The sequence below is a fragment of the Mycteria americana genome, chromosome 6 (genome assembly GCF_035582795.1).
Source record: "Mycteria americana isolate JAX WOST 10 ecotype Jacksonville Zoo and Gardens chromosome 6, USCA_MyAme_1.0, whole genome shotgun sequence".
In the NCBI taxonomy this organism is placed as follows: domain Eukaryota; kingdom Metazoa; phylum Chordata; class Aves; order Ciconiiformes; family Ciconiidae; genus Mycteria; species Mycteria americana.
In genome coordinates, this window is record NC_134370.1 from 49,710,034 (window position 1) to 49,725,106 (window position 15,073).

Here is a 15,073-nt window from a genome sequence, read left to right on the forward strand (position 1 = left end):
TCTTTCACCTCAGTAAAATGTCTCTAATAATTTGAGTTATGCAACAGTGACGAAGAGACCAGACTTGCGGATTTGGCTTAGAAGGCTTAAAATCTTCAGGCATTAATTCATGAAACTCTCAAATCCTGGATACTCCAATGACTATAAAGCACAGCAGATTCATGTTTGGTTTTTACTTAAGGCTGATCGTTTCAGGAAATAAAAAGGCTTACTTTGAAAGAGATTTTCAATTCTTTTTCAATTGTTGGGGGGGGGGTAGGTAGAAAAGCTACATGTGAAACAAATCAGGGACTAAAAATCCATAGCTTTGTTTTGAGGATATAAGAATGGTTTATTGCCACTATTGTAAGCTAAAGGAGAAGAAACAGTGACTTTCTTGAAAGGTTTCCCCACCGTTTTAATCTGACTTTTCCAGGATTGCAGTCCAGCCTGTCCTTCAAACAAAATACCTGTCCAGTTATAATTTGACTCTGATGAAAAAAGCACTGAAATGGCAGAGTTTGGAATTGCTTGAACATATTTTGTCACTTAAGCTGAGGTCATTCAAATTCAAAGCTAAAACAAATGATCTCAATTGCATTTAGGAGAGTAAACATACTCTCACTTTCCTGTCTCATGTTTAAGTAGTTATGTTGAAAGGAATGTGCACTAATCTTCGGTTTTATATCCTCTTCCTAGCATCTGTTTTATTGGGCAAAATTAAAGGTCAATGGTCCTGAACTAGTCAAGAGAATTATTCTAAATTCTCAGTCATTGCCACTTCTCTCTCTCTTTCTCTGCTTTCAGTAATACAGGGCTTAGCTGCCAAAGTTTTAATTTTTTATGTGTGAGAAGAATGATATTTGCAACTTTTGTTGCATTTCAGTTACATAGTTTTGTAAATTTACGTAAAAAGAACTAAGACGTCAGCAAAAGGCTACTTGCTTATTCTGAGTCGGTCATAGTGTACAAAATGTAAATATAACGATCAACCTGTTTTTTCCCCATTCTTATCCTCATTCTCTTTTGTGTTTCAGAATGATCACTGTTCAAAACACTAGCCATACTAAGTGAACAGAGTGGAAACATATGGATGAAATTCTTACCATGCACTGAACAGCACAGCATCAAGCGCAAAGCTCTGGGAAAATGTCTGCTTGCAACGCTTTCACTGAACACGTCTGGAAACCTGGTGAATGTAAGAACTGCTTCAAGCCCAAAAGCTTGCATCAGTTACCCGCAGTATCTGAAAAAAAAACCCTCTCACATGGAAACCTGAAAACCAATGCAAACCAAAGTAACAGCCATCGTGGGAGAAATACAGGAAATTTCCGACCACCTGTGGCAAAGAAACCCACTATAGCTGTGAAACCCACCATGATGGTAGTAGATGGGCAGGTATGTGGTGAAGTCAGCACACCAGACCATTGTGAGAATAAATCAGTGCCTGCAGGTTGGAACAGAAACAAAGCTGTCTTGAACAAAAAACCACTGAACAATAATAATGAAGATGAAATTGAAGGTTATAGCCATGTTCATGGGTCTTATGGCAACAATGATGGTGTAGGTAAGATACCAAATAACAATAATAATGGACTGACAGAAGTTTTGAAGGAGATTGCAGGTTTGGATACCACACCTCAGCTAACTGGAAATGAAATGAACTCAAGAGAAACCTTCTTGGGAAGAATAAATAATTGTTATAAAAGATCATTAGAAAGAAAGATCCCTCCAAGCTGTATGATGGGTGGAATGAAGGATTCACACAGTAAGCATGTTATTCTGAGTGGAAGCACTGAAGTAATAAGTAATGAAGGTGGACGTTTCTGTTATCCGGAGTTCTCTAGCGGAGATGAGAGTGAGGATGACACATTTTTTGGCAGCATGCAAGAAGAGCATGAGAGCTGGGATGAGAGTGATGAAGAGTTGCTAGCAATGGAAATTCGTATGAGGGGCCAACCTCGCTTTGCTAATTTTAGAGCTAACACCCTATCTCCTGTTCAGTTCTGTGTTGACAAAAAGTGGAATACTGTGCCCCTTAGAAACAAGTCTCTCCAGCGGATCTGTGCAGTAGATTATGATGACAGTTACGATGAAATTTTAAATGGTTATGGGGAAGAAACTGTGATTCTTTATGGGCAAGAGAGCATGCAGAGCATGGTGTCTTCTGATTCTACATCTCCTGATTCTTCTTTGACAGAAGAGTCTCGTTCTGGAACAACCAGCAGTTCTTCACAGAAGCTCTGTAATGGAGGGTTATCTCCTAGTACTCCCCAGGACCTCAAATTGATTGAACCAGAATATGAAAGTCTTTGTGATAATCAACAAGTGAAGGATGTGTCAAAAGCTCCCAGAAATGTTCCAAAAAGTCTAGAAACTCACAAGGCTGTCCTTGCACTTCGACTGGAAGAGAAGGATGGCAAAATTGCTGTGCAGACTGATAAGCAAGAGAATAAAAGTTCTTCAGATGTTGCTGGTCAAGCTGTAACTATAAATTTGGTGCCTGTGGAAGAGCAAGCTAAACCTTACAGGGTGGTGAATATGGAACAACCAGTTTGCAAGCCATATACTATAGTAGATGTATCTGCTGCCATGACCAATGAATGTAAGGAGAATCAGACTGAAACCTCAGAAACCAAAAATACATCATCTAACCCAAGCTCACCAGTAACTCCAGGCACACCTATTACATCCTCTGCAGCATCACCTGTACGAGTAAATGCTAATCTGAAAAAATCCAGTGCAATCAGATATCAAGAAGTGTGGACTTCTAGTACTAGTCCAAGACAGAAGATACCTAAGGTGGAGTTAACTGCTAACAGCTCAGGACCTTCTGTTCCTCCCAGGAAGGCAAGCCACAAGTCAGCTCCTACTTCACCTACAGCTACAAACATTTCTTCCAAAACTATCCCGGTTAAGTCTCCCAATTTATCTGAGATAAAATTCAACAGCTACAATAATGCTGGCATGCCACCTTTTCCTATCATCATTCATGATGAGCCCACTTATGCTAAGAGTTCCAAAAACGCTATTAAAGTTCCTATTGTAATCAATCCAAATGCATATGATAACTTGGCTATCTATAAAAGTTTTCTAGGGACCAGCGGAGAGCTATCCATCAAAGATAAAACTACTAGTGTAATAAGCCACACATATGAAGAAATAGAAACAGAAAGCAAAATGACTGAAGCCATAGGAAGTAAACCCACTGAATTTTCCCAAGCGAAGGGGATGACTAATAGCTCTGAATGCAGGCTGGGTTCTGTGGCTCAAAAGGTCCAAGAGTTTAATAGCTGTCTCAGTAAAAGTCAGATATCACCACAGAGAAGTCATAGTTCTGACCACAGCTCCCCATCAAGAGTTCAAAAGACAACACAAGAGCCTGCAGCAAAACCAGACGTAACACCAGAGGCTTTTGTTGGCAGCAGCAGTGGTAGAGAGAATGCAAGCACGGTGCTTTCACAGATTGTGGCTTCTATCCAGCCTCCGCAGTCTCCTCCAGAAACACCTCAGTCTGGACCCAAGTCTTGCAGCATAGAAGAACTGTATTCCTTACCTCCTGATGCAGATGCTACTAAAAACACCCTGGTACGACCCAAATCTCTGTTTACGTCACAATCTGAAGTAGAGTCATCCAAGACCGTGGAAAACACTGCCATTAAAATGCAGAAAGAGTCACTTTCACAGCCAGTTGCCACTCACTCTCCAAAGCCAGTGAGAGCCACCCCAAATACCACAAGTCCCAAAACAGAGCAAGCACCACCATTTCCTCCTCCACGGTCCACTTCGTCACCCTATCATGCAAGTAACTTGTTGCAAAGACATTTCAGCAATTGGACCAAACCAAACAGTCCCACCAGGTCGACAGAGGCTGAGTCAATCCTTCATTCAGAAGGTCGCCGAGCTGCTGATGCAAAACCCAAACGCTGGATATCATTTAAGAGCTTCTTTCGCCGCAGGAAAACTGACGATGAGGAAGACAAAGAGAAAGAAAGAGAGAAAGGAAAATTGGTGGGTCTTGATGGAACTGTTATACATATGCTCCCCCCTCCTCCAGTTCAACGTCATCACTGGTTCACTGAGGCAAAGTCAGACTCCAGTGAGAAGCCATCGATTGTTTTCATGTATAGATGTGAACCGGCACAAGCTGAAACAAAGGCTGACCATCAAAACAAGAGTGAAGCAGAGTCTGCTATCGCAGATGCATTAGCAAAAGGCAAAGGAGAAACGCAGGAAAAGTCTCCAGAGAGCTCTGAACAGAAAATAGCAAGCCATTCATCACCACCTCAGATTCCCAAGAAAAGCCCCAGGTAATCTGCTCATCTTTTTCAGTCACTTATTTAGTTGTGAACTGTCCTGTATATAGTGCTAACAAGGGAAGAAATTAAGGAGTTTTATTACATTAAGTGTAATTTTTTTTCAAAATATATCTATTTTAGGTAACTTAAAGCATAGTGGATATCAGAAAGGATAAAAAAAATAGTAGAAACAGTATCTGATATTTGGAGTTTGTATTGCAGATTCACTAATATGTCACGATAGCCATGTTACATTGAATCCCATACATTTTCCTGAATTTCTAGTTTAAGAAAGTGTTCTTATGTTACTGGAAACTAAAGAATTCCTCTGCAGAAATAGAAGGCAACTATTGAAAAGTATAATAGAAATTAAAAGATCTGTGACTCATAAAAGGTGGTGTGCTAACTTTATCTCACATACCCAAGAACACAAAAGATGCTAATTAACTTGATGCTACACTGCAACATCACTGCAGCACTCCCAAAATAAACCATGTAGAAAAGTAATAATAGAATTAAATTATCTATAAAATAATCTTATCTCCATTTTGCAAGGTTTTTAGCGATGAACGTATGTTGTCCCCTCACAGTATTGAATTCAGTAGAGCTGGTTACTCCATTTCTGCCTGACAATTTTGTTCAGTGATTTCATTTTTAATTTTTTTAAATCAGAATTTACTAAAATTATTCATTATTTCAATTTCTGTGAAAGTATTTGGCCAGTAGATATTTATTTTATTCCTATAAGTTCATGGTAGTTGAACATTTTAGGTTTGACTGTTGGTTTAAAGGTCTGTTTGTTCCCTTATCAAGGTATACATGCTTTCTTGGTTGTCTCTGAACACGAAGAACCGTGTTTATTTCCAGATATGCATTGTTTTCAACATACCACTGAGTTCCTACAGCTCATGACAGTGCATAACCTAAGAGGGCTGGAGGCTTTTGTTGCAATCAGTCACGTGGGCATAGTATGCATATCCCTGAGTACAGACCACAGCTGTCGATGTATTAGAATGTCTTCCAATGTTATACAAACCAATTCCAAAATAGCTTCAAACTTGCATTATTTAATTCATTATAACAGTAACCTAGTGGTAAGAAATGAAAAATTTTGTAAAGTTTGAGCTATGTGTGAGCCTCAGAAAAAGTATCATGGCAGAGTTCTTTGTTTTTCTTTCTCTGTTGTCTATACAAGAAAGTTGCAGTGATTTTTAGTTAAAATGGTTTTAAAGTGGACTTAAACTAATAGAAATCTTGGTGTGAGCATAGTTTGAGTTTACCATAAACTGCTGCTTGCCTTGAAGTAAAATAACTATGCCTTAAACTAACCAAGAGTGACCATTTTGCCAATGTAATTAAATCACTTCTCTATCACATTTTGGGAACACTGATCCAGCATTCTCATGAAGATCAGGACTACTTTTCAGACTGTTTGCCTTTTGTCAGACAAGGACAGCTTTGGGTTTTGTAATGTAAGGTGTTGATAGGGTTTATCATAGTATGATGTAAAGCTGGTTTCTGTAGATTTATATTTGAAGTAATTGCCCCAAATACAAGATAGGATAGTCTCCAAAACCTTAGTGTACTGTCTGTTTCTGCAGACTTGGATGAACTGTAATCTCAGGGTCAAGAATTTTATTTTTAAAAAAATATTAAAATTAACAAATAATAAAATTAACAAAATTTTTAAAAATCCCAGTACAAATTGTGGGTGTGTGTTTCAGAAACATTAAGCACTTTCACAAACTATTGAAGTCAGTAGGAGCTGTAAGCATTCAGCATCTCTGAAAGACGTACAGTACCACAGCAATACAGGGATGTGGGTGATGACAAAAGGGGTTGTCCCTGTATTTACAGTGCATATTACGGTTTAAGGCTGAAGATAGTGGGGAATGTACCCAGGGCTAGAATAACCCTTGATAGGAGTCTAGTCTCTCTAGACTTACCCGAAATAAAATGGGGAGAAGTAGGCAGCTTTAGAGAGCAAGTTAACGAACTGGAGACGTCTGTGCTCTCAACCCCCCTTTAGAGGAACCCATTTTTTCTCTTATCTCCAGGGGAACCTAGAGAAAATGAGGTTGTACCAACATTTTTTTTTTTGGCAGCATTACCGAATACATTGCCATCAGGAGATTCACTTGCTCCCACCTCTTTAGTGCCCCGCTCTTGTGCTGGCAAGACAGTGGTCACCTGTGGCAACCCAGACTGGGGAAGTGATCCAAGTGAAAAATAACTTTGTAGTTATTTTGCAGCCAGATCAGTTTGCTGATCTGACAGGGGCACCAGTCAGGAAGGAGCAGCTGCTTATCTGGGTGGTAAAAGGGCAATAACAGGCTAATGGCTGCGGTCATAGTTGGCAGTTGTTCTCAGACTACTCTAGAGATGGTGCTATTATAATGTTTTCTATTTTTGCACTATTACTGGAATACCTTCTGCCCTTACTATTGAAGGCAATTGGTCATTCTGTCCTGTCTCATTCACTTATTTCCAAAAGTATGTTTACTCTTAATTTTCTGCAAGTCATGGTAATAGTGGCTAAAACCGTATCTCACAATTTTCCCTGGTGAAAATTGGAATTTTCCAAATGTTAGAATTGGAATTTCTTCTTTCTAACAATATTGTTCTATGCTTTCTACAAGTTTCAAAGAAAATACACTAAGGTGCTGAGAAATATGTGGTGGGAACACTGGACAGTGGATATCTTTATCCTTCAGTTATTATATTCAGTTACCTTAATGCAATTTGATGCCTTAAGTCATTTGGGTTTTTTACTTAATTTTTAATATTGTTAAAGAGACCAAGTGAAACCTTATAGTGCCAAAAAATGAAGTTAATTTTTTTAAGCAGTTTGGCTTTTGTTTTTAATATCCCAGTAGGTGAGAATCAGGATTGTGAACTTCCATTTTTGCACAAGCAGGAGACATAGCAGACGAGATGCTATACTTGTTTTGTTTTAACCCTTCAGGTATTAGTAAGAGGTTAGTGTTAATTCAGGCTAAAATATGTGCATGGAAAAGATGTTTAAAATCTTCAGTTAAGCTTGCAGAGGGTTAGAGGAAAACAGAAGACATGAAGATAGAAATCAACGAACGTGACACTTTTCTAACTGAGAATGCCAACAAAAGTAAGCTCACTGAAAAACCAAACTGATGACCTGGAAAATAAGATAAGAGTTAAAAATGTCAGATTAATGGGCGGTCTTGAAAGCATTGTATCTTGAAGATACAATATTTCCTTACTTTGCATGTAACATAGCTGCTAAAGATTGATAACACAACCACAAAGCAGGTCTGAATGCATTTCAAGTTATCACTAGAAAGGTCAGTTTTTCCCTTTGAACAGCACCTGGAAAATACTCAGTTCCTTGGAAAGCTGAAAACTATCTCTCTGTTATACAAAGGAACTTGGTATTGTTTTATCCATGTGATTGTTTCTTCCTGTTTGGTGCCAGGATGCACATATGATGGTTCAAAAGGAGCTAGCAAATACTAATGTATTAAATTTACCAGAAATTTGTAGATGGATTAATTTTTGCTAAAAATCAGCAGTCACATCAGCTTTATCATTAATTGGAATGAAAATCAGGTGTTCTCAGAACACCTGTAGTACATGATGCAGCAGTTGTTCTCAGGCAAAACCTAAAACTGACCTCTCAAAAAGATAACATGGTATTTCTGGCCTAAGTCATTGTAATTGATGAAGGTGGTACAGCACAGTGTGGAATCCACACAGAGGTTTAAAAGAAAGATTCTTCAAAGGCTTTGTTATCTAGCGGATCAGACTGTTGCTATTGGAGTTTCACAAGATAAAGGTTTCTCTTCTCCTTCATTGAGAGCTCACTGCTTATACCTAGTAGTAGCTTTTTAGATTGAGACGTTTCCTAAAAGAAAACTGCAGCACAGACTTCTGATTGTTCCTTTCCTATCTTCATAAACCACATCAGAGCTGAACTAAAACCTCATTCAGCACTGTTTTAGATGGCAGTGCCTTTGTAAATCAAGGTACAACTGATTTGTGCACAGCCATTTTCATTTCAGTTATGTATTAAACTGAATAGTTTCCTTTCATAGCTACAAGTCAGCCATAACTTCCCTTTAATAGGATCTTTGGGCCAGATTTGGATGAACTAAAGATAAAACTGTATGTTCACTGAAGTACTTCCTTCAAGTAGTGAGGTCTGTATATTCAATCCATTCTTGTTTAGGTAAGAAAGCATTTCTTCATAGCTGAAGTTGGGATTATCAATCTAATTCCTAAAATGATGTTAACATTGTCAAAAGGATTTGAAACTAATCTAGTAATCAATGTATATGAGTCCTGTTGTTCCATAGCTACAGAAGATCACTATCCTGTTGTTTTATATTGCTTCCAAAATGAGTGAAATGCTTAGAGTGTGTGTGTGTGTCTGTATATGTATATATACATGTGTTTTAAAGATTTGGTTTTTTCTTAAAAAACATGCTTCTCCATTGCAGTTACACACTACATCAGCAATTTGGGTTCTTTTAAGGCTATTTTTTGTGAAAATAGCCCCTGGGCATTTCACTGGGCACTTTCATGGACTCTATACTTATCAGAGGACGTAGATATCAAAGCTTTTGGAAATGTCTTGTTGTTACTCAAATCTTACCCTGGTGCCACACTCATTGTACAAATAGTTCACCTTGAGTAACTTCCAGCCACATTGCTGCTCCTGGAATTAACATGAATATCAGTGACGGATTAGAATCTTTTAGAAAATTGGCCAAAGACTTGTGTGGTTCCTGCCTGCTGTGGAAGCATTTCAGTAGTATAAGTGATCCTCAAATGCTTTTTGTTGCGCTGATTGCCTTGAGGTTGCTGACGACTGTTCACACTGTTTGCTTTAAATTACAGTAAGCCAAATGTGATTTCAAGAATCTGAGTTAGGCATCAAATTTCCATGTACAGGCAATGGAGAAAGATAATTCCAGTGAGGTGATTTAGAGCACCAAGACTTAAAAGGCCCCAAATGGGTTGTCTCTTCAGTGGTTTTTTTAGTAATTTCTGTTCTGCCATTAACTGTTATTTAAGGAAAAAAATATAGGTGACTGGGGCTAGAGGTGTGCCACAGTGCATATCATCTATGGTCTGGATTGAGAACCTGAACAGCGTAGGGAATGGAGCTTACATGTAGGCTCTCTTGATTCAGTGGGACAGGAGCCATGAAATTACTCTGAGTGCTCTGTATATCTGGAGGAATATGAATGTTGTAACAGATTAGTCAGTAAAAACAACTGGAATCATTGTTCTTCAAAAATGTAGTCATATATTAAGATCAGGATCACAGCCAGAAACAGGCAGGAATAACCACCACTGCCACATTTCTACTTTCTCATTGTCATTGATCCAATCCTACAGATTCCACAGCTGCTTCAGAAACTACTTGAGAAGAGAACAAAATCTTTTAAATCACAGTAGGGCTCTGTTTAAACAAAGTCCTTCCCAGTTTAGAGGACCTCTTGTATAAGTCCTAAGGTAAGGTTCTCACCTGAATCCAAAATCTTTTAAGTGTAGCTTGCATAAATTGGTGAGGAGAACTGAAAGATGTTATAGCTGAAAAGAAAATTCTTGCTTGAGCAAGTGTACTGAAATGGGAGAAATTCTCACTTAAAAAGTTCAGGTGGAACTATCAACTCCTCCTTCTCCCCAAATCTATCTTGATTTGCTTTTTTCTAGATATCAGCAAGGTTTATTTACCTTACTCAGCAGTGCTCAACAATGCTTTTAAGAGCATTAACCATCTATCTTACCCTGTTTCATCAATGAAAAACTTTCATGAGATTTTTCTCTAGAATATCTCTGTGCTAACAGAACTGGAAATTATGCATGTTCATTAAGCAAAAAGTTTGGTAACATTTTATGTGAAGATTTGTAAACACTGAGGACTGTTAAAGAACCAAGTAGAAGGGATTTTACTACTTATTATTTTATAAAGTTAGATTAAGAAATGGTAAATCATGTATGGTTGTTCTTAACTCCTCTAATACAGTCTGTAAAATGGAAAGACCGAGAACTTAAAATGGATAAAGAAAAATGTGGGTTTTTTTATAATGCACAGTTAATCTGTGGAACTCATTGCCATTAAGTTTCACTGACACTAAAGAGCTTAGCAGGATGTCTTTACTGGATTATCAAATGTATTCCCATTATCCATGCAAACATTGCATTATACAAGATGTAAAAAAAAAAAAAAAGGAATATAAATTCTCCTGCTTCAGGACTAAGCCAACTTCTAAATAATAAGAATTAGGAATGAACTTCATGGCTTAGTTATTTCAGATCGTTAGTTGAGAAGTTTCTTTCATTTTCCTCTTAAGTGACTTTTTCTGGCTAATGGTGGTGATGAGGAACTGAACTGCATGAGCCACTGGAATGGGTTTTCTGTACCCATAATGTACTCCGATTGAAACCTGGGCACTGATCATCTTTGCTCAGTGTTTTGCAAAAATAAAGTGGTCTGTGTTCTGAGTGGAAGTTCCTCTGTAAGGTGGCCTTTGACCACCCTCAAGCCATTAATGTCTCTGCATTTTTCCTCAAGCATTATTCAGTCAATTTAGGCTTTATATTAGCTTTATTAGCTTAAAAGTGTAGGGCCTGAGGAGATTTCAAAGGGATGTCTTTGAAACTAAATATATCTACAAGTTCCACAGATATTTTTTTGTGTAGAAACTAATCTTCTGTGTCGGGTGCTCTCATCTCAAACTGTACGAGTACCATTGATTATTGCTTTGCTGATGTCCACTCAGGGACAAGATCAGAGTCTCAGATGGGTCTAAGGCCACATCAGCTTTTCTCTATGTTTCTGTCACTAATTTCTGCCACTTGAATTTATGTGCTGTCTTACACAGAACTGTACTCCCTCAGTTTGACCTCTAGATCTGACCCTAATTCAGGAATGCACTCTCAGAATCAATTCTTATAAGTATGCCACTTTATCTCCCTCATATTCATTGCTGTTTATTAATCACTCTAATTGAGAAGGCATGCTCTAAATAGAGGAAAATACAGGTCACGCAATAGCTGTGATTCCACTGTCCTTACAAAAATTAAGACACTAAGCAGTCTGCTTTCTGGATTCACTGTTCCCAAAAGACCAAGGCAAGTTAGACCACATAATCTTTTGACTATCCTCCAAAAACTGTGTGAAGGAGGAGAGCCTGAGGGAAGGAGTTAAGGGCATTTGTCCCTGCAGAAAAAAAACACTTTTAAAACAATTTTGAGCTTGTGCACATGTGAATGACAAGTATGTGAATTCAGTGGCACGTTATCTGAAGGACAGTCATTTTTATGGCAAGGCTTTTTTGCAGCATATAATCTCAGCTTCTTAGGAAAACAAATGTGTTCTCTGTGTGCCAAGGGCTGCTCCCTCCATTAACTGAATAGTTGTTTAGTTTCAGCCACATGTGCCTGAGGAGCAGAGTTCTCTAAGGTAATTCATTTCCTATGAAGTTTGTTTTTGAAATAAAAAAGGGAAAAGAAAAAGGCTTGGACAATCGAGGCTGCGCCCATTATGGTAAAAACTAAGTATGTGCTCTTATGCAAGGCATCAAAGAATCCATCCTGGCAAAATATCTATAAATATCCCAAATAAGGAGATAGCTGTTAGTATCACTTGCTATCCACAAGCAGCTACGAAGTTATCAGGCTTTAATGGTTCTAATCTCAGAGAACTGCTTGTTTATCAGCTGCTCTACTTTTCTTGAAAACTAGTAGTTTTAACTGTTTAGTCTATTTCATGAAGCAAAAGCAATTGGGAATTTGGTTCTTGTAGCTTACTGAGTGAGGATGTTTTCCCCTTTTGTTCCTTCTGTGTTCTGTCGGCGCTGATTACGGGTTGGCATTTTGCTCACTGAGTCACTGCACTGCGTATATATGCTTAATCTCTCCGTCTTTACTGTTAAACTACAGGGAAGCATTTCCCCACAGATTTCATGGCCTGACGTCTAATTGCTGTGATTTAAAATGTATTAGATTCAGACACTAAAACTGGTTGGAATACAGATTTGAGATACTCACTTTTAACAGTAGGTTAGTCTAAGTTCTTAAAACTCCTTTTGAAATTTGAACCTGCTTTTCCTTAACTAATTAACATGACTAAGACCATAGTTGTCATACCAAAACAGTGATGTAGTAGCCTGTGAACTATTTTTCATCCGTGAAGGCGGTGGAAGAGTTAAGAAGGCAGGGCTGTAACTAACTGATTTCCTGGGGCGCTTTGGCAAGTCCCTGGGACCAACCCCCTAAGGTAAACATTAAGGTGCAGTAGGTGTATCACTCTGTGCAGAGTTCAGCCCTGTTGCTTACAGCTTGCACAACTTGTAGCACATCAGAACACTGTGGAATCAATGGCTCGCCAGAGTTTCAAGACATGATTAAAAGACTCAAGAAGGCCCTGAAAGAATTTCCTTTAATGGGGAATTGTGTGAGTGAGTACAGTGGGTGAGTTGGTATTTTTTTCTTTCTTCCTTTCTAGCTGTTGGTTTACTTTGGCAAAATGCTTCTGAGCTTAGGTTTAGTGTATGTGCTTGCATGTGTCTGGTTTGGAGAATGAGTATGTTCTGTACCTCACCAACCAATACTAAAAAATTACTTTGAGATAGGATAAGTCCTGGTTTGTGGCAATGACAGAACTGTAAATCTATTAGAACCTATTTCTTCTTAAAGAAAACATTCTTACTGAGGAATGCAGGTATGTATATGATTTACAGCAACTACAAGTCTTCAGTTTGATTTCTCATCATCTTGACAGCCTTGTTACTGCTTTAATTTTATGTATGCTTTACTCTGAAATTATATGAGGTTAACTCTTTAATGTGGATATATTTATGGCACATGGAATGTTCTTCACACCGTTCCTATGCATGGTACTAAAAATGAACAAAAAATTTATGCTGATTAAAGATTACATCTTCTTGAACTTATGCCATTTTTTCTCTTTTACTAACAAGTTCTAATGAGTTTTGTTTGTATCAGCCTGCAGTTAAAATTCATGAGTCTGAGTAGAAACAGCATGTGTGCGCTGCACCGTACATGGGGTCTTGTGTTATGCAAAGTATTGGCATGTTTTAATCTTTGTAGTCTGGGATTGCTAGAAGATTGTGTATCATAATTTTCAGTATTTTGACTTTGGCATAGAGAGACATTGGCCTATAATTTCTGTTAACTCTTTGAGGATATAATCTCTCTTTCCACTTAAGGATTTGTATTACGGAATCTCAGCTGCTCTGCCTACTTAAAAAGGCATAATTTTTATTTCTGTTCATCAGAAGTTATGTTAAGTTTTAAATCTTTACCACAAAAATATCTATACAGATATATGATGTGGTGATCATCTTTTGAAGGAAGTGTGTTACTCCTATCCCTTATGGAAATCACAAGTACTTAAAATTCTTGCTGTTCTGTTTGATGAGGCTGTAATAATGAGAAGTAGTGAGTAGGACATATGCTCTTGAGATTTGGCCTATAACGAGTATTCGTTTCTGTGAGTGAGAGAGCATAAAGGCACAGAAATATTTTTGCTCTGACATGTTTTATGTGGCATATTACTGATAATTGCTGCTATGTTTTCAATAGGATTGGGGTTTTTTGAATAAACCTGAACATTTTATATATATATATACACACACACATATATAACGCATAATTTTTAAATCATACTGCAATAAATATATCCATGGAAAATGACTGAATCCCTGATTTTCACAGTTTTGTGCTATAAGTCATCACAGTTTGATTAAAACTTCATAGCTAAGAGCAAGCACAGAGGAATGTCTTCATGGCCTATTGCAATTGGCCTAATGCAGATGGATTTTAATCCTGGAGAATTTTATATGGGAAATAGATTACTGTCTTAGATGAGCTACTGGTCTGTTTCCCAAAGTGTCAGTTCCCAAAATCCTACCAGTATATGAAAATGTATCATTAAAGTTTTATACATTTATTAAGACTTAACAGCCCCCTTGCTATACCATGGCATCTTTGATTAAAGCAGAATTGTTCTGATTGGTAAAAGCACCTTAAACTCTGCTGCTGCCCTATGAGTCCTTGTAGGATTATGCAGAATCATGCCTGCATATATATATGCATACATATATTGATTGTAGTCAGCTGTAAAACATTTTATTATCCCTTTTGCATGAAAGGCATCAACTACTACGTGTTAGTATTTCAGTCAAAAGTTGTTTCTTCTTATTAAGGAAAATAAATATTGTAGAAAGTCGTTCTTTAAAAAAGGAGGGCGAAAGGAGCTTATTTCTGTAGCAGTTCATTCCCTTTCCTTGAAGATATTTAATGCCTAATCTAGTATTTTGCGAGTAGGATTTAGTATCCAGCTTTGGTCTCCAGGTGATTTTGTTTTGTTTGTTTCAGTCAAGTGCCTGATGATACGACACTGGAGGATTTGTCCCCTCGTGTTCCTAGAGCCGTGTTTGTGAAGCAGGACAATGGCGGCAGTGCCTCAGTCATACCAGTATCCTCTGTCCGTGTCCCACAAGGGGAGGAGGAAAAGGAAGAAGCTTCAAATTCTCCTGACTTAAATCCTTGCAGTGCTACATACAGCAATTTAGGTAAGTGTATTCTCATAGAAGAAAATTTAAATTAGATCAGATTTTGGATCTTTCCAGGCTGTGCAGAACCTTGTCTTCTGAACAGCTCAATACACTTTCATAAGGTTAGTTTTTAAAGACAAACTTAGTAATTTATAAAAAATAAAATTATGATGTCTCATTCTGAGATACGCAACCAAGAAAGTGAAGATTCAACAAACTCTTCTCTCC

General features: G+C 37.8%; 1 protein-coding gene across 10 annotated transcripts in view; it reads left to right on the plus strand.

Annotated features, from left to right (window-relative positions):
- PEAK1 (pseudopodium enriched atypical kinase 1) overlaps positions 1–15,073 on the plus strand; it is a 143,352-nt gene that overhangs the window by 84,781 nt on the left and 43,498 nt on the right. For 8 of the 10 annotated variants that reach the window (XM_075505695.1, XM_075505696.1, XM_075505691.1 and 5 more), the window contains 3 exons: positions 1,017–4,289; positions 12,621–12,737; positions 14,667–14,863. In XM_075505695.1, the coding sequence (XP_075361810.1) occupies positions 1,129–4,289; positions 12,621–12,737; positions 14,667–14,863 (3,475 nt within the window). In that variant the 5' untranslated portion in view covers positions 1,017–1,128. Of the gene's footprint in view, positions 1–1,016; positions 4,290–12,620; positions 12,738–14,666; positions 14,864–15,073 lie in introns of those variants that run through there. The other 2 variants (XM_075505701.1, XM_075505700.1) reach the window with 2 other exon arrangements.